We start from the raw sequence: 22,946 nt of genomic DNA, 5'->3' as shown, positions 1-22,946 counted from the left end.
AGACTGACGGTGTCGGCAAGGGGGTCATTTATGTGTTGAAGAGGGTGGGGCTGAGGGATAATCTTTGGGGGATGTGTCAGATGTTCATCTTGGGCTCCAAGGTGAGTGGTGCAAGACGGATTCTCTGGGTTCTTCCGTGAGGTATAAGGCGATCCATTTGAGGACCTTTCCAAGGTTTCCGATGTGATGGAGTCTGTTGATCAATATATGATGAGAGATGGTGTCAAAAGCGGCTGACAGGTCCAGGAGGATGAGGGCTGCACTTTCACTGTGGTCCAGGAAGGCCCTGATGTAGTCAGTTGCTGTGATCAGGCTGTTTCGGTGCTGTGGTTGGCTCGGAATCCAGAATGAGCAGGGTCCAAGAGGTTGTTGTGCTCCAGGTGTTCGGTGAGTTGCCCGTTGATTGCCCTTTTAAAAACCTTCGCAGGAAAGGGAGCAGTTCTGCTGGGTTGGCGGATGGTTTCGTAAGAAGAGGCCTAATTTCAGCATATTTCCAGTCCTTAGGGAAGGAGGTCGAGGTGATGGAGGTGTTCAGGACTTTCTTGAGTTTGTTGCCAATCGTGTTGCTCCCAAGGTTGAAGATGTGGTGGGGACAGAGGCTCATGGGTGCTCCTGAGTGCACGGAGTTCATGATGGAGATCGTTGCTTGAATTGTGATTGGGATGCACTGGGCAAGCAGGTGTTCAGGGTTTGTGTTTGTGGCTGTAAGCAGGCTGATGCTGTCGGTGATGGGCAGTTTAGGGTTTGAAGTTTTCATAGATGACTGAGATCTTGTCATGGAAGAAGTCAGCCAGGGTGTCGCACAATTTTTAGGAGGGGTGATGTCATTCTCAGTGGCTGCGGGGTTGGAGCATACCTTCACAATGGCAAAGGGCGCCTTGCTGTGGTTGGTGCTGGCTTCTATGGAGTCTGCTACAGTGTTCTTCTTTGATTCTTTCAGGGGGCGGTGGTACTGGTTGAGTGCTGTCTTGAAGGTGGTAAGGTCTCCTGTCTCTTTATTGGTTCTCCACTTCCTTTCTAATTGTGGGCAGTTGCGTTTGGTAGATTTCAGCTCTGTGGTGAACCAGCTGTCTGTTTTGGCAGCTGCTTTCGACATGGATGGCTTTGTCGGGGCGATTGTGTTGGCACATTCTGTGATCCACCGGGAGACGTCCTTCACAGCCTGTTCTGGGTTGGATGTTGTGTCTGGGAGGTAGGAGTTGAGAGTGTTGATTAACTGTTCTTATGATATATTTTTCCAGTATCTGTGTGTGGAGCTGGGGGGCATGTTGCCAATGTTGGTAGGTCCTGAGATGGTGAAGTCGACGCTGTAATGGTCAGTCTAGGCGAGTTGTGAGACACGGTTGTACTTGACTCTATCACTGGACATGAAGATGGGGTGGAGCGTGTGTCCTGCAATGTGCGTAGGTTCAGTAAAAAGTTGCATGAGGCTGATGTTACTCATTCTTGCCTGTAGGTCGGTTGGGTTGGTGTCACTGGGGTCATCAAGGTGGAAGTTTTGATCTCCTAGGAAGATGTAGTGCTCTGTGTTGATGGCGATATTAAAAATAACAACAGGAGCATAACCCGTAAACCTCGTTGAGATAGGGTAATAATGTAAGAAAAAACAACAACTCTCAACTGGTATCATTCGACCAAGACAAATGATTTGCATGTAAAAAACATTACGAAGGAGATAAGGAAGACTCAAGAAGAGAATGATTTAAGAAAAATACTGTATTTGATTAGGAAAAAATTGCCTACATAAAAACATGTATAAATTTGAAAGGTCCAAAAAATGAAGCAGTAATAGCAGCACTGTACATACAATTAATATATCATAAAGACAACCCGGACTTGTACTTGGTGCTTAAAGTGTATGTGACACGAAGACGGCGACGCAAGTGACAAGGTGAGATCAGCAAGGGACGGCGCAACGTGAAGTGAAAGTGAATAGTGGAATGATAATTACAAGGTTCTGAATTCAATTTTCGACATTAGAGAATTATTTTTACATCAATTTGAGGAACCATAAAGCCATCAGTTAAGCTGAAAAGGTCGACGGCGTTTCGATCCTGATTAAATTGGGATCATCGTCAGGACAGGGTTGAATTATTCATCACAGTGCTAAATGGATGAAGGTTCAAGGTTAAGGAACGGTGGAGAGAAAGGGTCCAGAGTAATTCTGGGGCTGGGTGACAAAGGGCGGGGCGCTGGATCCAGAGGAGCAATGAAAGTCAGCAGGTCTGGGTCGGCGAGAATGAACTCGTGGCCGTGAGGCGAATTGGCTGATCAGGTGTCAACAATTAATTAATTGGTATTCGTTTCAGACACAACGACTAGGGGCTTGAACCAGAAAGTAGTTGGTCACGAGGAATCCATGATCATAATCGACTGGAGCGGAGAGGATCAGAGTGAGGGGGAGGGGCGGCCAGGACAACCTAATGAATGCGGTGTCCGGAGGAAATTTCAGGGGATTGGGGCGGTCAGGACTGCCTAATGAATATGACGTCCGGGGGGTGTCTCAGTAACCAGGACTCCAGCAAGGGTGATTACTTCGTAGATGGCGATCATGGTGATGAGGTCAGTGATTGTGTTGCAGAAGTTAGGGAATGGTCCCTGTAGGTGAGAGTGCTTTGGAAGTTGGAAGTTGAGATGCTCCATTATCAGGTTAAGTTGTCTGAGGACGTCAAACAGCCTATGATGCCCTTTTAGATGATAGCAATTCCACCTTCATGTTTTTTGGTTCAGTCTGGTGTGTTATCTTGTAGTCTTTGGAGGTGGCGATGGCAATGGCGATGACCAGCGCGGAGGCGGGGTTCAGCCAGGCCTCTGTGAGGAAGATGAATTCCAGGGTGAGGGATGAGATCATGTCTCAGATCTGCATGGCATGTTTGCATAGTGATTGTGTGTTGTGGTGGTCTTGGTTGGCATGGTGGGCACAATCATGTTTGTGGTGTCTCTGGCATTGTTGGTTGCTTCGATGTGGCAGGTGAAGGGGCAGTGCTGGGAGGAGAACGGTCCTCTGGTAATGTGTGAAGATATGCAGCAGCAGTTGTGGTTGATGCACCCAAGATCCAGGGCTCGGGGTTTTACAGTGGTGTACCTGCGTGGGGTGGAAGAACCTGGGTTCCTGGAACTGGGCGCAGTCCAAGCGTGGATGGGCACAGACAGGTTTTGACTTTGGTGTGCCCACTGCACATGTCTGCTGTGCGATCACGCTGAGACCTCCATTACGTAGGACCTTGGAGCAGGAGTGTGTCTGGGAGGCAGTGGGCGGGGCTGGTGGGATGGAAAAAATGGCAGCAATTGATCAAAATCCAAGGCAGATAAATAACAGGAAACAGAAGCAAAAAAGACAAATATAAGGCAAAATGGGCACAGCAAAACAAATACCAGGCAAAAGCACTCAGCAAAGCAGCAAAGGGGGGGCAGTCACACGGAGCACCCTCACCACGACGACTGTGGGATTAACATGGACGCATCTCTTGACTGAACCCCACTTTGCGCTGTTCCGACCAGGATAAAGGTGCTTTTGATTAGCGAGTCTTGTGCGGCTCCTGTATCCAGACCACGTTCCATCACAGTCAGCCTGAACTCTTGACTTCTCACTGGTCCAGCATGACCAGATAATCCTCAATAAATCAATCAATCAATCAATCAATCAATCAATCAATCAATCAGGGAATTGTAAGTGCACTACTCACCAGTGAGGGTCTCAAGGCCCTGGGGTGGTTCAGCAGTTCCGTTCAGTCAAAGAGCTAGGTCTTGAGAGCCTTCCTGAAGGTGTTCAAGGAGGTGGTGCTTCTGATGTCGATAGGGAGCTCATTCCAGGTCCTGGCCACGATGTGGGAGAAGGCTCCTCCCCCTGTTCTAGCTCTGATGATGTGTGAAGTTTCGACGAGGGTGAGGTTGGCAGAGCGGAGGCTTCTTTCAGGTATGTGGAAGGTGATTCTCTCGTTGAGGTATTAGGGTCATGTGTTGTGGAGACATTTGTAGGCGTGGGTGAGTATCTTGAAAGTTACTCTCTTATCGATGTGGAGCCAGTGGAGGTTCTGTAGATGTTGGCTGATGTGCTTGTTTCGGGGGAAGCTGAGGATGAGTCTGCCTCGGTGTTCTGTATCATCTGAAGCTTGCAGAGTAGTGACTTGTTGATGCCGGCATAGAGGATGTTGCCGTAGTTCAATCTGCTAGTTATGAGTGCATGGGTGACTGTCTTCCTTGACTCAGGGGGATCCATTTGAAGGTCTTCCAGAGGATGACAAGAGTGTTGAAGCAGCTGGAGGCGACGGTGTTGACCTGCTTGCTCATGGAGAGGGAGGATTTGAGTACGTACCAGGGTTTCAGTCGTGGTCTGTGGGGGTCGGAGGGCTGCTGAGGGCGGTGGGCCCCCAGGTGTTATTCCATGCTGACAGGGTCAGCCCTGGGCGCTTATCACTTCTAAACACTATTTTTCCACTTTTAATCTTTAATCTTTTAATCTTTAAAAATTCATATCTCAACTGCTATTGATTGGAGTTTTGTCATTTGGGTCTTGTTTTATTTATAAAATAAAATCTGTTTTTCTAAACTGGTGTGGAGGCTTTTTGTGGTGTTTTTACTATATTATTTTCTGAAGGGTTATACTGCTTTACACATTGCTCTTAATTTAAGCATGACTGCTCCGTGCCAAGTTACCAGAGGGTGAGCGCAGGTTAATTTATGGTGTGTATCTGATTTACCCTGATAGGATTGTGGTTCCTACTTGGACAGGATGTATACCTCTTAATCTGTGTGCTGTCGCAGATTCTATGTACAACATTGTTTAAATAAATGGTATGTTGCGATTGCTAAGCAAATAAATATAGGTGCTATTTGTCCAGTCATCTGTTGATCACTCTGGTAAATAAACTGGACTGATAAGACCTACAGTTGGTGGACAGTGGATTCTAATTGTTCAGGTGATAGTTCTGAAACTTACTCTGAAGAGTGCTAAGATTGTTGTTCAGAAGGTTATGGTGTGGTGCCAGGGGCAATTCCCCTGGAGGGTGGAGGGCCTTCCCTCACTACCTTGTTTGAAACGTTTCTGAAAAAGAGACATTTGGGGTATGCATCCCTGCAATGTAACTAATAGGTGAACTGGGATTCGCAGATTGTGCCAATGTTTGCTCTAGCTGATGGGTTGCAGATTCTGTTGGTAAGATGCTGAGTCCAGAACAAATGAAGAAGATAAAACAAGATTTAAAGCGGTCAGGGTGAGTAGATTACTGTGAGGTCAGACAGTTAGGAGGTTGGTAATAGTTAGAAATGGGGCTTTTGGTTGGCTGATGTATACATTCAAGCAAGGCAGAACCCATCACTCTTGTCAGGGTAAGTCAGATGCACCATGTAGATAACCTGTGCTCACCATCTGTTAGCTTTGCACAGAGGAGGAGGCTTACCAACAAAGGCAATGTGTAAAGTATTTGTGCAATGTACACAGTAATTTAATGAAAACACAAAAAAAAACACTCCACACAGTTTTAGAAAAATAGGCGATATTTATCTGAATCAAATACGACCAAGACGACAAAAAATACATGTTACCACCCTGTGTATGTAACTGAAAATACAATGCTAAAACAATGCAGGCACTATCATTAGGGAGTTTATGCTAATGTTTTATTGGCGAATGCTGGGAGAGCACTCGAGATTCTGAGCTTCAGTGTGGTCTTACTGACTGATCGGTGAGTACAAATCCACCTGATAAAGTCACACGGGGCAGGCAGGACTGCCGCGTGGGACCTCACCACACAACTGGGAAGTGCACAAATAATAATAATTGTAAAATGTACAAGTGACAATGATTCCGCAATGCACAACTGACGATGAGTGCAAAATGCACAAATGACGATGATTACTAAATGACGATAACTGCAAAATGCACAAAAGATGCTGGGGCCACCTTGTGGGGTCAACCAATCACAGCGGGCCTTGCAGTTTCCTGCTCAATCGCACAGTATGTCTGCGATCAACTATAGTCATGCTGGTCTTTGTCTTGCCGTGGAAGCACGGCCTCTGTAGCTGGGTGGTAGAAAGGAACGGGTTGCCATGTCAACGGGGGGTGGAATCAGGAGGGCTTCCCTCAGTTCGACTGTGATTTCTCATTGGTGAGTGCAGCCCTGGGGCACACATGCTGAGTTTGGTGAAAAGAGGAAGTGCTCAAGATGTGCTGGGAAAAAGGGTAATAAGCAAGGAGCGTTCGTTCACGGCTCCTAGTTAGAGCACACTACTACCGGACACACAGGTAACAGAGTCCCACAGTAGTGGTGCGTCAGTGAAATCTTTGATGACCCTTAGATTTCAGAAGAGGGAGCAAGCCAGAAAGTCCTTGGAGTCACTCTGGAGTTTAGTTCTTAGTTCTTGAGCAGGGCAGAGGTCAGCAGGCAGCAGGGCAGCTCAACAAAGCAGGAAAGCGGTTCCTCAGGACAGTCAGGCACAGCAAAGTGGCAATCCTTTAGCACAGCACAGCTCCTTCAGAGTTCCTTTCCAGGTCCAGTAGTGAACTACTTTGATAGGGCCAGAGCCCTAGGACTTATTCCCAAAAGTTCCTTCTGATGTAGGGGTGGCTTCAAAGGAACTCTCTGAAGTCCACAAGGATCCCTTTCAGCCCAGCCCTGACTCTGAAATACCAGTAGGGGGGAAATCCACTTTTTGTGTGAGGGCAGGACACAACCTATTAAGATGTAAGTGTGAACCACCAGTGCAGATGTATCCCCTGTCACGCCCAGACTTACCTGTTTTGTAGCTATCTAGAAAGTATGCACAAAGTGAAGCTATCGCCCACCTAAAAGTGTATTGGATGCAGGCTGCAGACACACAGAGCAAAGTTAGGAGTAGAAAAATGTACACTTTCTAAAAGTGGCATTTCCAAAATGATAATTTCCAATCTAAGTTTACCACTAAAGAAGACTTAACACCACAATTCCAAAGATTTTTCCAATCAGGAATTACAGCTTAAAAGGTATTATAAGGACTCCTAATGCTGGCCTATAGAAGGAGTAGGCCTCACAGCAGTGACAAGTGAATGTAGCTGTTTGTCACTGCTAGGGAATGTCAAACTTAAACATAGAGGTTTGACCAGCCATTACCCCGTGTGCCATTGCAACACGAAAGGTGTGTAGCAGGGTGTACAATGTTTTGGATGTAACTCCAACACCTTCCCAACTGTTGCACACACTGGAGTTGGAATAGTTAACTAAACTATTCCACCTTTCATCGCACCACCGACAGCAAGTATGGGTAAAGATTTGTGTTACAACGGCATGCGGGGTAATGGCACGCCTTGTAACATCATACAACCTTTAGTTGCACAGCACCTTGCCCTTAGGGTCACGTAGGGCCTACCTTAGGGGTGACTTATTTGTTATAAAAGAGGAGTTTGAGCCTTGGCAAGTGGTCTTAAATGGCAAGTCGGAATGGCAGTAACCTGCACACACAGATCTTGCAATGGCAGGCCTGAGATGGGTTTGAAAGGCTACTTGTGTGGGTGGCACAGCCAATGCTGCAGGCCCACTAGTAGCATTTAGATTACTGACCCTGGGTACACAGCATACCACTTTACAAGGGACTTACAGGGAAACTAAATATGCCAATTAGGTATATGCCAATGTCAACATGCTTAGGGGAGAAGCATATGCACGTTTGCACTGGTTATGGGTGGTAAAGTGCTATGAGTACTAAGGTCACCATAAAGATACAGCACAAATTAGAGGCAAAAGGCAAAGCGTTAGTGGACAGGCCACCCTAAAAATGAAAGGCCTAACAGTAATGGTTGGATTAGTGAGACAGGTATGGTGGGCAGTCATTAGTCCAGCTATGAGTGAGCAGAAGAAAGAGACCAGGTGAACATTAATGGACTGATTCACAAAGGTAAAAGTACACTTTTGTGTACATTTACGATTTTTTGCTAATACAAAGAAATTTATGAGTAATGTCATTTGGAGACTCCGCACTCATGAAGATACTACTCATAATTCCCTTGGTGAATAGCAAACAATAGTAAATGTTTGTGTAAGTTTACCTTTGTGAATCAGGCACTAAGAAAGGATAGTTTAAGGATGTTAGAAGTTCAGGAAGGGGAGGATTGCCAAGAGACGGTATACACAACATATGTGACCATCAATGTGGTAGGTATGTGTGAGAGGTGGAGGAGGAACAATTGACAGGATTATTTCTTAAATAGTGCCAAATAATGCAACAGCTAATAAATGTGTGGATAGAGGCTGGTAAGCCATGGATAACTGGGAAAGGATAGATAAGTAATGAGGGAATAAGACCATTTTAGGAGAATTAAAGAAAATGTAAAAAGAGATGGTAATATGAAGTGAAACAAAGGTGTTAGAAGGGGGGCAAAAAGAGCAATATGTTGAGCTAGTAAGGTCATAAGCTATTGTGATTGTTAAAGAGGGGGTTGTGAGGTTGACAGAGTGAGATGGAGGGAGGCATATGGAAGGCAAGTAAGGGCAGGGAAAACTTCAAGTGGAGTAGGGTGGGACGGGGTAATATGAGACATTCGGTGAAGAGAGGTAGGTCTGTTATGGAAGAGTGAGTCAGACCAAGAGATTGAAAGGAAATGTGAGGGTTATGTTTTGGTTGATCAGATGGTTATGCATTGCAGAAGTAGGCTTCAGCTTGGACAGTCACTAGGTGGCACTTTAGTTCCAAAGTAATGACCAAACAGAGGGGGGCTCAGCAGTGATTGGAGAGCTTACAGAAGCCCAAAATCCCCAAAAGAGCCCAAGAATATAACCTGTGATTGATGGGTAGATAGAAAATAAAAATGTAAAGGGTCAAAGGATAATCCAAGGCAGTCACTAACAGTGGGTTTAAGGAGCTCACCATGATGATGAGGTGTAGCTGCACAACCACAGAATCCACTGAGGTAGGTTTATTGAACCCAGCCAGAAGCAAATGTCAAACTACACAGGGAAAAACATGACCGATTGGTAGTAATTCCTTATGCTCCACTGAGAAGTAGATCATGCTGCTCAATAGATAAGCACCAAACCCACAGTATTAGCTCTATGGAACCCCCCAGAAGTGGAGGTCACATTGCCCTAAGTATTACCATAGTACTGGCAGATGTATGTAGTACAACCAGAAGCGAAGGTCACATGACCCTCCGGTAGCTCTCAAAATAAAAGTAGTAGGTCTGCAGAGCTCCCCCTGAAGTGAATTTACCAGTAGTTTAGTGATACAGCGAGAATCCAACAGTAATAGGTCTATTGAACCCATCGTTGAAAAATCTGCAGACCATAGATAGGAGGTTACAGTGACAGAAGATAAGCTTAAAATGTAACTCCAATAAGAGATTTGTTGTTCATTTTACCAACCCTAGTAAGATGTTCTGTGGGAGCTAATAGTAGTAGAGTTAATGGCCCAGAGACATGTCCAGGTCCTAACAGACCCAAGCAGGGAGGACTCTAAACAAAGACATCCTAGACCTTCCAAACTGTAGCTGGGCACCTGTACTGGATTTACTGTTAGGATGGGTGAAAAAGATGTCAATAAGTTAGTTGTGCAGGTGTGAAGTCACACAGAAAGTGGTCACAACTCAGAGTGCCCCACCCTTCCTTCAAACAACTCAGCCTTTGATTTGTGGATGGAAAGGCTGCAAGAGTAGAGTCTCAGGAGACTGAGGAGTAAGCCGAGGATGCTTACTCCAGAGCAGAGGCAATGACTAAACACTCTAAGTCATTGTTAGCTGCCCTTATTACTGAACATGGTATTATAGGAGTCAGAAGGGGGCTTTTTTGTTGGTTCCTAGAATGTGGAATGCAGTGAGGAGTGAGGAGAGTATTAAAGTTGATGCAAAAAGTCAGGACAAACATCCCATTTATGGACCATGATAACACTTCAACAATCTTTCTTAGAGATGTTTCCCCATTTGAATATTACACAATAGGATAAAACGTTTCACACTCACAAACTGATGGAAGCTGATGCTTTGTCTAGCAGCCAGAATGTTTTGTTGTGTAGAATACTTCATACAAGTGTATCACTTACTCCTCCACATGCACTTCAGTTTGGGGTTACGCAAAGAACCATACAAAATATATCTTCCTTTTACATGTTCTATAAATGCTCACTTCCCTATTCCTACTTACATGCAGAAATATCTCTGATGCCTACAGCCATTCAGTGTGTCATGGCCTCGTCCAGACCCATCCACCCATTAGAAAGCAAAACCCCTAGTCTACATCCCATCCCTGTCGCAAGTCAAAAACAAATTGGGCCTGATGCACAAAGGTTATATTTGCAAAAACTGGTCCCCAATTCCTCTCTGGTGTTTTGCAACTACAATCTGATTTTGCGACCCAACCTATGTGCAAATAGGTCATTTCACAAAATACCAAATCACAAGGAGTCACAGAAAGGCCTGCTTAATATTAATTAGGCAGGTTGCATTGTGTTACCCCCGTGATTGGCTGTAAGGAACAGCAGACTACCATGCCTGTGACTGCTTTCCAAAATGAAATCCTTTTTTTAAGCGCTCCAAGTTCCTTAAAGGAATCCGAGCTGCTTTAAAAGAAAAATAAAGTGTTTAGTTTTGAAAAACATCAGAGAAAGCAGCCAGGGGCCCATTGGACCATTGCCTTCTCCCCCTGAAGCTGCCACTCTGATTTCCAAGGGGAAAGGGGTTCACTTTCACTTTGCGAATCAGCTACCACCCCAACTTGGGAGTCAGTAATAGACCAATGGTTTATGATCAGAATTAGGATCTCAGACCATTGATACATACGTTACTGATTTGCATTTTGGATGGAACGCCTCAAGATGCCCCTTTCAAATTGCAGTTCAGTATAGGTTTTTAAACCCATTCTGCAATTCAAAAAATGTCTTCCAGGTTATAAAATGCGGTTAGTACATCAGAAAAAGTGATCAGCATAAGTGATTTAACAGTCACAGACTTGGTAATTCAGGGTTTGCCACCACTAAATCACTTTGCCCATCAGGCCCCAGGTTCCATTGCCCAACACTCACAATTCTTCTACCTTCATCAGCTTTCATTAAGAAACCACTGCCTTCCTATACTCTACAGCTTCAAAATTCTTTTAGAATGGGGAGCAGATGAAGCGTAACCACATTTTAGAGATATGAAAAGTTACATGACTGAATTACACTGTGAGTCTGTAGGTGTGAGGCGCTGTAATTACTAGATCCCTACTGTCCCCATGTCTCAGTGATGTTGGTTATGAAAGCTGTGACATCATACTGGCCCCAAACACAACTCCTGCTTCTGGGCAGTAATTCAAGCTTATGTATAGCATGTAAGTGGTAAATTGAATAACATTTTTATAAAGCACTTTCAAAAAGATGAGGTGCATTTTCGTCCTTTTTAAATGAGTCTTGCAGAATTACTGAAATTACCTCCTATGGCTATTTTTGCTCTTGTCTTCACTTGCAGAGTATATCCAGAAATGTATCAATGTGTCCTTGCCATGGCTTTTGCAACTGAAGACATCAACCAAAACTCCATTATCTTGCCCAACCTGACCCTGGGCTTCCAAGTGGTGGACTCCTGCTACACAGAATCAGGTGCTCTTCAAGGGACCTTGTGGCTGCTGTCAGGACAGAAAGGCATGCTCCCTAATTACAGATGCAAGTCCATCAGCAAGATGGCTGCCATCATCGGAGATGTGTTTTCTCCAGCATCACTTGAAATGGCTCGAATTCTAGGACGCTTGAACATACCACAGGTAATGTAAGCTATAGTTGAGTTGTTAGAAATTGGGTTACTGAGTGACAGGGTGTGAGCCCTGGACCAGCAGCAACCACACTCGTAGCTCTGCCTCCTAGTAACATGTCACAGAGCAGTCAGGCTTAATTTAGAGTGAATGTGTAAAGCATTTGTGCAACACTTCAAACAGTAAAACAGTGAAAACAGCACACAAATAGATTCCCACTTGTGGGTAGATAAATATACCTAACTTCAATAAATAAATCAAGACCAAAATGACAAATGTCCAGTCAGTAGAACCAGAGATATTTGATTTTTACTGTTTAGGTTGAAATAGCACCAAGAAGCACAAAGCGTCAACAAGGGATATCTGGTCGCACCGGGCCAGGACAAAGTCACATTTAGGCTGCCCGTGATGGAGCATGGGCCAACTACAGGGACCCAGTTATGCCCGCTGAACAAAGTACCTGCAGAATACAACACTATGGAAAATCAGGCATAAAAATGATGCATGTCCACTGGTATAAAAGCAAAACATACCCAAATCACTCTGGCAAGCTTAACGGCACCATGGACCTACTCTCATTGCAGTTCAGGGCACCAAGAAGACCACCACCATCACGACAGATGCAAAGCAGGAGAAGGGAGCGAACATACCACCAGAAGATTACCCTCATTGACCTCAGGGAGAAGGAGGTCATTGTCCATTGCAGACTCAGGAGAGAGTCCATTGTCCTCCGCATATACCAGATTGCACCAAGGCTGCAGCCAACATCACAGCAGTGCACCGACATCCCTCTGGAAGCCAAGATACTGGCTGTCCTAGACATGCTGTCATCTGGAACTTTCCAACCCACCAAAGCCAGAGTGGCAGGAGTATCTCAGACATCCTTCTCTACGTTCCTCCCCTCCATCCTGGATGCCATCATAAGCCTCACACCCCATTACCTCTCTTCCCAACACAACAGAGAACCAACAGGAAAACAGGCAAGGCTTTATGCTATTGCTGGATTTTCACATGTGTTGGGGGCAATGGACTGCACCCATGTGCAACTTGTGCCTCCAGGGGCTCCATAATACCTGTACCACAATAGGATGCAAACGCATTCCATTAACTTGCAATCGTCGACCATCTGAGCCTTTTCATCAATGTCCTTGCAAAGTAGCCAGGCAGTGGTCATGATTCCTTCATCTTCTGGCATTCCACCATCAAAGAGGGCTTCCAGAATGGGACATATGGGAATGGCCTACTGGTTGGTAATTACTTCTCAAGCACATGACAGACTCCATGGCAGCTAATTATGTTGGAAGATGTTGTCATAATTGTCTTGGGCCTACATACATGCGCCATACCACATGGCTTATGCACAACACAATTCTAAAAGTCACACATGTTTTGGCCGCCCATGCCACTGTTGGTCACATGTCCAGGTGAACTGCTCTGCTGGAGCATTACTGTTCATGATACTCTGGTGGAGCAGGTTTCCAAATCATATCAATGAGGCAATGCAATGTCAGTCTGCGTGACCTTCCATGTCCTCATAGATATGCAGTAACGCAAGACAGAACAAAGTGCAGCATTCATTCATCCTACTTTAAGGATGTGCTCCATGCGTATTACGATGGCTTTTTCCATGCAACACCAATGTAGATCTCACGCATTTATACATATCCAAGGTTCAGGGACCCTGGTACTTTTTGCAAATAGTGTGCCTCCAAAGGGGAGGTGAAATGAGGATACTCTTTGTCATGTCCAATTACTTAGTGTCCTGCATTCCTCAGGACACATAGAAGGAGGACATGGCATATATATTTTTGCGTTTGGTGCAGGAATGTGTCCCTTAAAGCATTAAGTTAATTGAGGACACTCCGCTGACACATGTGCACCATGGTGCAAGGGGGGGTTGTGTTCGCCCTAGTCACTACCACGTGGTGATGTGTATGCAAATGGACTATAGATGCGCTGTATGATAAGTATATTGCACATTCCACCCCTTCACTTTAGATGCAGGTCAGTACAGCTAGATGACATCCAGTGCTACCTAGTGGCAACAACTGTTAAATGAGGGCTGGTGTGCGCATTCAATAGTGTGAAAGAGCCTCACTAATGCAACACCATGTGAAATGCTGCATCTAAACACTGTGCTGAAGTAGAGATTCCCTGTCTCTAGCCTGTGTGTCCACATGTAAATCCCATGGTCATGAAGCATGTGATGTATCCCGGACCTGTGAAACTTAGAAATATAGTCACATTTTAACATTGCAAGATCATGTCTATCATGCTGCATTACATCACTCTGTGTGAACAAAGGACAAGGGAACCCTGTAAGTCAGGAGGGACCAAGGGTAGCAGTATATGATTAGAGACAGCAGTCCCTATTAAGGATAATGCAAAACATTAACAACAAAACTACAATCAGAGTTGGGTATATTACTGTCCCAATGGAACGTGTGATATATAAGTTACAGTAGTCACAATTAAAAGAAAATCTTGTACACCACATCAGTCATAAGTAAAAAATGGAGTTAAGATGTGGTTGTTGACGATGTTTCGATCCCCAACAGCGGTTATTGGATCATCATCAGGACAAGGAAATCAGAATGTCTGAGAGGTTGCCTTAGTAAGGCAGGGAAGTGGGGTAGGAAAGTGGAGAGGGGGGGTGAGAAAAGGAAGAAACAAGAAGAAGATTAAATAAGTTAGGGGTGGGGGGATGGGTATGACAATATCTCAGGATTATTAGCCAAGTTAAAGGTGAAGAGGGAATGATAAGAAGTGATACAATACAAATTAGGAACTCAGGCTGGTGCTCCCCTAGTGAGCCAAAACTGAAACCAGGCTGAGCTATTGTGTAAAGGTGAGGTCATGCTGGACATGGAGTATAATTACAGCGCACATTTATATACAAGTAGAGTGCAGGATGTGGCAGCCATTCTATGCTATGCAGTATGATGATGTCGGACTTACTATGGGTCCAAGATGAGGGCCATAAGATAGTGGAAGTAAAGGGAACGATGTCCAACCCGTGGAAGCGTGGTCGGAAGGGGGTGCAGTGGCTCAGAGTAATGTTGAAAGATAATTACAATAAGTAAGATCCAACGGTAACGAGAGCTTGCCCGCTGTGCGAGAGAAGGTGGTCTCCAAGTGGCGCTTACCCACGAAAGGCTGTGGGGGAGAAAAGTGCTTCACCCCCGGCGTGCGTCCAAAGGTGCTCCGGATCGAGCAAAATTAAGGGGAATTCCTTAGAAGGGAGGAGAGGAAAGGTAAGACCCGAGTGTGTCGATCCGCTGGCGGAGAACGTGTTTCGAAGGCCTGCGCGTGGGCTTACCTCATGGCACTTACATAGAGCTTAGTCCAGGAGTGCAGGAGCGCCATGTGCATGTGCCTGTGCATGAAAGAAATACAGAAGTGATTAACGTTGGTGCGCATGCATGCACCAAGTGAAGACAAAAACTTGAAGAAATCAGGTAGCGGGAAGCAGTGGACGCCATGATGGGTGATATGCACTGCACGAATTGGTTAGTGAGTGCGGGTACGATACGAGAAACAGAAATAATAGAATAAAATCATGGATAACAGCTGACGTCCGGCATAGCATATTATTGTCGGAAACAACAGTCCAGCAGACATTATATATGTAAATAGATTATGGCAATGTTATACGGTGGTGAAGGACTTGCAATAGCGCTTGAGCAGAGCACAATTAACATACTGTACATTTGATTGTAATTAGATGTAAGCATTGCTAATGGCAAGCGATAAACAGTGATGCCAGAGGACGCAGAAGGAGTCATACAGATTATTTGTGGAGAAAAAGACATATTATTCAAATCAAGTTAGTCCAGTCCTCCATACGGTTCAGTTCAGTATGGAGACTGTTGGTCCGTAAGATCCATTTAAGTTATTCTTTGTTAAGGATTCCACTGATGTCAGAATTTTGTGGCGGTGGGTGGATCTCATTGATTACTTGCCATTTTAGTTTGTCTTCCGTATGCCCTTGGCTACTGAAGTGTTCCACCAGGGGTGCATTCGGAATTTGGCATCTTAGTCTACTCCGGTACTGACATGTTCAAATCCTGATTTTCTGTGTGGTCTGCCCAATTTAAATTTGGTTGCATGGGCATGTGATTGCATACACAGAATTATGGGATTTACAGTTGGGGAAGTGCTTTAAGGAGTACAAGATGTTCTTTTAATTGTGACTACTGTAAATTATATATGACTAAAGGTCACCTTACAGGTATATGCCTGAGGTCAGGAAATCTGTTGATTTCAAGAACCCCGTCACTTCTTGCTCACTTTACGATACCATATGTTGCTTTATGTTTATCGAATATGTAAATAAATACAATATGTTCCTTTTGGACAGTAATATACCCAACTCTGTAGTTTTGTGGTTATGGTTTTGTATTTTCCTTGATAGGGACCACAGTCCCTTATTATATACATTACATCACTCAGCATATACACATGTCACATTCACTGTGCACATGGTTTTGCAGCACACACACCACTCTATGAGTCCTCAAGGACTCCAGACTGTGCAACAAGGCGCAGCATCAAGCACAAACTACATTTCCCATGACAGGCAACAGCACAGTAATCTTGGGAATAATATGCCTGTCTTGGAGCAATGCTGCACATTTTCTGGCAGTGCAGGCACCAATCCCTGGACACAGAATCATCTGGAAAATATGTCCTACACTGTCTCCAAGCAGTGTGGCAGTGTAGTATAGTTAGTCTACCAGTTGCATTGTACAGCACAAGATTCCCACATATCTCAAACCCCTTGTGTATTGTCAGCATAGTGGCCACTGTGCACTGCATGTGTACACTATAATGTGCCACGTTGATATCCACTAACTATCCTTACCATGGCAGTACACATTGAACAACAATGACTCTCACTGTCAAATATGTGTGACTGAAGTGAGTTACATCCCTTGCTCCAGCTACAGTTTATAAAATCAGACATGATTTAGTTCAGGAATGGCAAAAGTAGCCAAAACAGGCACAATAGATGATTGTGAGGAATTTGTCCACTCAATGGCTATTTAACTCTCCTTACTGGTGACAAATCATCACCTTCTTGGCCTTGGCACGCACAAGTATGGCAAATAGTAGCTGAATCACAGAGGAAAGCACACCTGTATGTGTAGCACAGTGTGAGTTATATCCAATTCTCACGTGCGTGTATGTCACACAACATCATAGCACGCCGCGTACAGTAGACAAGGTGTATGAATCATTCAGGACACATAACAGATTGGCCATGAATGTGGAGCATCCCCTGTCATGACTCTTAACTAATTTTACCCCTTCTTTCTTTGCAGCTGACCAAGTATATGCTCAGCAGTAAGGGTGGGCGGCAAATTCCGTTCCGCTTGCTGAATTTGTGATATTTTGACATTTTTGCGTTCCGCGAAGAGCGCGAAAATTCCAACATTTCCGCGATTTGCAGCGTTGCGAAGATGTTTTTCATGTTCGCGCTTTAAAATGCGTTCTCGTGCGTGCGAGCAATCGCCTTACCGGGATTCCCGCGTTCGCCGACGAGTTTTCCAATCTGTTCACGTGCTCCACGAGATGTTGATAGCCAGTCACGCTATCCCGCGAGAGTTCGCGATCACGATCACGTCATTCGCCTCGCCATCAGACACCACGAGAGTCTGAGATCGCAAACACGTCATTTTCCACTGCGACAGAGAGCATGAGATCGCGAACATGTCATTTTGGACACGCCATCGGCATCCGGCGGAAGTGTGGTGAAGCTCGCGATTGCGAGCACGCCACATTTTCAATCTGGAGAAGAATATTGACTTTAGCAGCATAAAACCTTCTGTAAATGATGATTTGGATGAAAAAAACTCCTCAGATTGATATTTGGCTGTCCTTTTTTTGCAAGGAGTCCTTTTTAAAAAAAAAACTTTTTGGGGGAGAGGGAGGAAGTGCCACAGAGTCTCCAACTTCCTGTTCCTGTCCAGCAGGCTCCTCCCAGTGCTTTGTCCATCTCCTGTTCATTCTGCCTTTGGATTTGAGCAGGAAGGATCACTCTTTGTGTCGGCTGCATCATTATTATTGGATTTGAGGACTTTTGAATTTGATATTTTACAAGTAAGTTGGTGTTGTGTCTGTTTTATTGGGGGCATTGCAGTTGCTGCAACTACAATTTTGGTACGTATCATTATTTTTTTTTAATTGTTGGGGGTAGCCAGTAGTCCCAGAGCTAGTCATGGGTGGGTGCATGATGAAGCAACTGTTCCTTTGGTGTGTGTTGAATGTTTTTCAAACATCATATAGGGCATGGATGGCATTGGATTGAGTTGGAAAATGTGTTTTTGAGGGGTATTTCTGTGTTTGGGTGTGTGTTAAAGAAATGCCTTTGTTGTGTGTGCCTGGTGTGTTGGTGTGCACACTGCAGACCTTGTGTTGCCCTGTGGATATTCGTTTTTGCATGTTATTGCATTAAAAAGGCAAAGCAGTGTGGTTTAGCATGCATCTTTTGCCTGGCTTCTTTTATAGGCCTTTTGTCAGTTCATTGTTTCCCAGGCCTCCTGCTTGTTGCTTGTGATTTGTGAGTGTCCATGTGGCTGATGGCCTTTTCTGGTGGGAGTCATTATTAGTGTGCTGCTTTTCCCATATAGGCCTGCATGGTTTTCCTATTGGCTTACTGCTACCATCCATCCCCTTTGCCAGCAGCAGCTCCCTTCCATTACATTTTTATTTTGGTTGTTGTTCATATTCTTTCCTATCCTTCCTGAGAGTGTAGTGTGTAGACTGTACACAGTAAGTAGTATACCATAGCCCTTGTTGCCAAAGTCTCACAAATGGCTGCACTATATCTTTTATTTGTTTGTTTGAACTAGTAGTAATTGACCCATAACAACAAATGCAACATTTCACTGATGTTCTTCTCCTGGCTTATTTGCTTTTAGGTGCACAAAAATACAGAGGAGGAGGTAACTATCAACATCATCCGTTGTACTGCCAGACAGAAGTCCTGCTGCGCACCACATCACGTCCACGTGTGACCACAGACAACTCTGCAACTTGTGCACCTGCATCCTATCTGACATCTGAAGAAGATGGCCCCAAAGAAAGGTACCAGGTCCTCCAGTACCAAGAAAGTTGCTTGTGAGAAGAAGGAACAGAAAAAGGAAGAGGCACTAACCACGACTGGTGTGCCGGCAAATGTAAATTACGCCTGTAGCTGCGTTGTCCGGGAACCAAGCTGGGAGCAGCACCTCCGCACCAGCTGGCCAACCCCACCAACCTAGGCCCAAGCCCATGAGTGTCGCAGAGGTAGCCAGTCTACTAACGAGCAGCGATGTTGAAATGTTATTATCGCAAAGTAGTACACAACCAACACAGGCGGAAACTCAGCAGATAAGTGTGCAGCAGCAGGCGCAACCGCAAGAACAGCAGCAACCGAAAGAACAGCAGTAACCGCAAGAACAGCAGCAGCTGCCAGAACAGCAGCAGCTGCAAGAACAGCAGCAGCTGCAAGAACAGCAGCAGCTGCAAGAACAGCCGCAAGAACAGACACAGGAACAGCAGCAGCGCAAGAACAGCCGCAAGAACAGCAGCAGCCGCAAGAAAAGCAGCTCCCACAAGAACAGCAGCAGCCACAACAACAGCCACAACAACAGCCCACAATAGTAGTTGTTCCTCCTGAAGTAGGGGCATTTCAGGAAATTGAGCTTCCTGCAGACAAAGTGGAGCAAACCACTGTTTCAGAAGATCCATTGTCTTCCAGACCCCCAGCAAGGAAAAGGAGGGTTAGTCCATCATCTTCTTCAAGCCCCGCTTCTGATGATCTTGATGCCACTTAGAAGCCACCAGCTCAGTCTGAGAGTGATGCACACCACAAGACAAGGCTAGTGAAAAGGAAGGTTGCAGAAAGCCTTAGAGTTATGGAGGTAGATGTACAAGAGGGGGATGATGATGACGAGCCAGTCATCACGGACATCACTCTCGGCCCAAAGGAGATCGAGACCAACATTATTACCCTATCCAAAATTGCTGCAAGGGATGTAGCATGGATACCACCAACACAGGTAACACCACCACGACCTCCAGCTTCCATATTTTCATTTGCAAAGGAAAGGCAGCGACCTACATCCAACTCAACCACCACCTCAGTAGGCAGTGGTAGAAGTCACAGTGTAGCTGCACAGAGTCACATTCCAAGCACACCCTCCAGTTCATCTGGTATTGAAAGTGGCACATCCAGCATCACCAGAATGTTCTCCTCCCCAGTTTGGGACTTCTTTTCGGTTAGCAGTAAGGAGGAGAACATTGCTATATGCTCAATTTGTCGACATGCTGTTGGGCGGGGTAAGCTTGGTACAAACTATGGTACCGGAGGCCAAACAAGTCATCTCAAAATACACCACACTATCGTGTGGGAGGCTCACCTACTTTGCTTAGAACAAAGTAAAATTCAACCCATTGTTGTTCGGCATGAAGAATCAGGGAACTATATTATCGCGGTGAAAGTTGAACAAGAGGGAGACATTTCTAGCCCTGTCCCCAGTAGTGTAGTGGTACTGCCCACATCCTCAGCAACATCTCAATGGCACTGCAGTAAGAGTCAGAGTCAGGCTGAGATACCAAGGCGACCGATTAGTACTGCAATGAAACAAATTGCGTCATTGAGCCTAACTGGGTTAAAGAAAACAACTGCACCACAAAGGAAAATAATCCAGCCTACCATTTACAGCATGCTTAGGTTGGAGGGGCAGTACCAATGCAACCACCCAACGGCACGGTTGTACAATGTGAAGCTGGCTAAAATGTTAGCGCTGGACCTTCTCCCTTGTGGAAGGGGTGGGTTTCCTTGAACTTGTGTCAACCACCTGCCCTAAATGCAAGGTTCCCAGCCGGTCCTATTTCGCAAGAGTTGCTGTTCCAGCACTACATAATGATGTGCTGGAATTGGTTGGACAAGCTTTGCAGCAGAGTGCTGTTCACAATATCCACCTGACAACAGACATGTGGACCAGTTGCCAAGCCACTGATTACATGTGCATCACTGCACACTGGGTCTCTTTTGTGGGGGCTAGAGATAAGCTATCTGAAGTAGGTGCAGTTGACACAGCTGAGATTTTTAAAGCTACTTGGAAACATGCAACTGTATCCATGTTCGCCATGGAGAAATCTCATACTGCTGTAAACATATTGGAAGAGTTTCACAGCAAGGTTTTTGAATGGCTGCACCCAAGAGGGCTTAAGATTGGTTTTGTTTCCACAGATAATGACAGTAATGTACTTAAGGCCATGGAGCCTGGTTCCTATTTCAGGGTTCTGTGTTTGGCACATTGCATTAACATTATTGTTCAAGACTTTCTGAAAAAAGAAGCCATAGTCAGCAACTTACTGACCACCTGCCGAAGAATATGCACTCATTTCAGCTATTCTTTTAAAGCTCGGAAGCAGCTGAGGATCATTCAACGTGACTATAGAATATCAGTCAAAGCACTCATCCAGGAGGTGGCAACACGTTGAAACTCAACTTATTACATGCTTGACCGTCTGTTTGAGCAGTACAGGCCAATCAATGAATTTGTCATGCGAAGAGGGGATGCTACTGTGAAAGGCATGACCCTTCAGATGGACCAATGGTGCCTAGTTAAATGCCTGACTGAGATGCTTCTTCCTTTCTTGGTCTTCACACGTGAAGTCAACAACGAGGACTGTACTATGGGCCAAGCTATCCCATTGTTGCAAATGCTAGAGCATCAGCTGAAGGAGGTGTCTGAAGCATACAAAGGTGTAAAGGAAAAAAAAGAAGCATATGAGTTGGTGGAGAGCTTAGCCCGTCGCTTAGCTGACAATACAAGGGTGCAAAATAAGATTTTGTCACAAAAACATTGCATTTGTGCCACAATTCTGGATCCATGGACAAAATGGGCACTGAAGACATTAATTCCTTTTTCAGAAATGGATGTTGCCCGGTACAAAACTTGGATAGCTGAGTCAGCGAGTAAGCTGAAAAATGAACAGCTGCTAATTAAAAGCCCGCTAGATAAATCCACAACAAGTACTGCAGCAGGGCATCCGGCGTCAAGTTCAACTTCGGAGCCTGAGGGCAGTGCGTTTGGCTCAGAACACTCACCAACACTATCAACAACAGCAAGAACTGGATCATTAGGCCCAGTAAAATAGTTACACGATTGGTATTTACAGCACGGCATTGGTAAGTCCAGTGCTGATGCAACGAGAAAAGAGCCCGAAGAAAGTTTAGCACTCCTGAACATTAAGTGGATGGTCCAGGCCTATCTTGGCGACCCAACAGAGGTGTACATTGATCAAAACCCTTTGCGGTATTGGTATGGGAAAAGGGGCCAATGGCCACTGCTCAGCAGGCTGGCGATAAACTATCTGGCCTGCCCTGTAGCAAGTGTCTCTTCTGAACATGTTTTCAGTGCTGCTGGTTCCATTGTAACCGTGAGAAGGACCAGTCTCACGCCCAAAAACGTGGAGAGGTTAACCATGATCAAAATGAATCAGCACTTTATACCACCGAATTACACAATACATGAACCAAGGGAGGAAGATTTGGACAGCGGCTCAGGTGATGGAAGTGGTGTGTTAGATGATTATTACCTACTTCTGGTTGAACCCCCAGAGTTTGAGGACGAGCTATACTTCCCTAGCAATTAGGCTTGCACTTCTAACTGTCTTCCTCCCTTATTTTCTTTAATTTGTGTGTCTGTCTTTCTGGTTCGAAACTTCGAATCACAACAAATCCATCACCACCGTCTTCTAATCGTTTTATTGCCATATACAAGTTTCAACTGCATTTCACAGTACACTCCTCCGAATCCTGCTCCTCCATCCTCCTGAATCTCCCTAAATCCATTGCCCTCCAGAAGACAGATGATGATTGGATGATACAAAATAGGTGAAAAAAGAAAATCTTTCCTAGTCCCTCCAAAAGAAGTGGAACATGATTGATGATGACTACTATAGCTATCCTCCTTTCTGATCCAAGAGAGACTGCCCATTAGCTGAAGATGAGAAGGAACAGGTAATGAATGATGTCATGCATTGGACGCTGACTGAGTGATTTTGTTGTTGTTTGTTGTGCATGAAGTTACTTTATTGTGTACTTTATGTAATAATCTACACACTAAAAATAGGTCAAGTCACTTTTTCCCTTCTTGTATTTTTAATAACAAATGTGTACTTCTACTGCAGGCAGATAAATTGCATTTTGAATATAGGAAGGGGACTCAATCTGTACACTGCACACTGAGTAGGGCAACA

General features: G+C 45.0%; 1 protein-coding gene across 1 annotated transcript in view; it reads left to right on the top strand.

Annotated features, from left to right (window-relative positions):
• Nucleotides 1-1,094: 1,094 nt before the first annotated feature.
• The window catches only part of LOC146855866 (extracellular calcium-sensing receptor-like), a 164,921-nt gene continuing 143,069 nt past the window's right edge, over nucleotides 1,095-22,946 (top strand). Inside the window, exons 1-2 of the mRNA XM_085651185.1 lie at nucleotides 1,095-1,192; nucleotides 11,408-11,699. Of these exons, the coding sequence (XP_085507311.1) occupies nucleotides 1,095-1,192; nucleotides 11,408-11,699 (390 nt within the window). The remainder of the gene's footprint in view (nucleotides 1,193-11,407; nucleotides 11,700-22,946) is intronic.

This window comes from Triturus cristatus, chromosome 4_1 (assembly GCF_964204655.1).
Source record: "Triturus cristatus chromosome 4_1, aTriCri1.1, whole genome shotgun sequence".
Classification (NCBI taxonomy): Eukaryota; Metazoa; Chordata; class Amphibia; order Caudata; family Salamandridae; genus Triturus; species Triturus cristatus.
The sequence above is the reverse complement of the archived record's forward strand: the minus strand, read 5'-3'. Positions and strand labels throughout refer to the sequence as shown.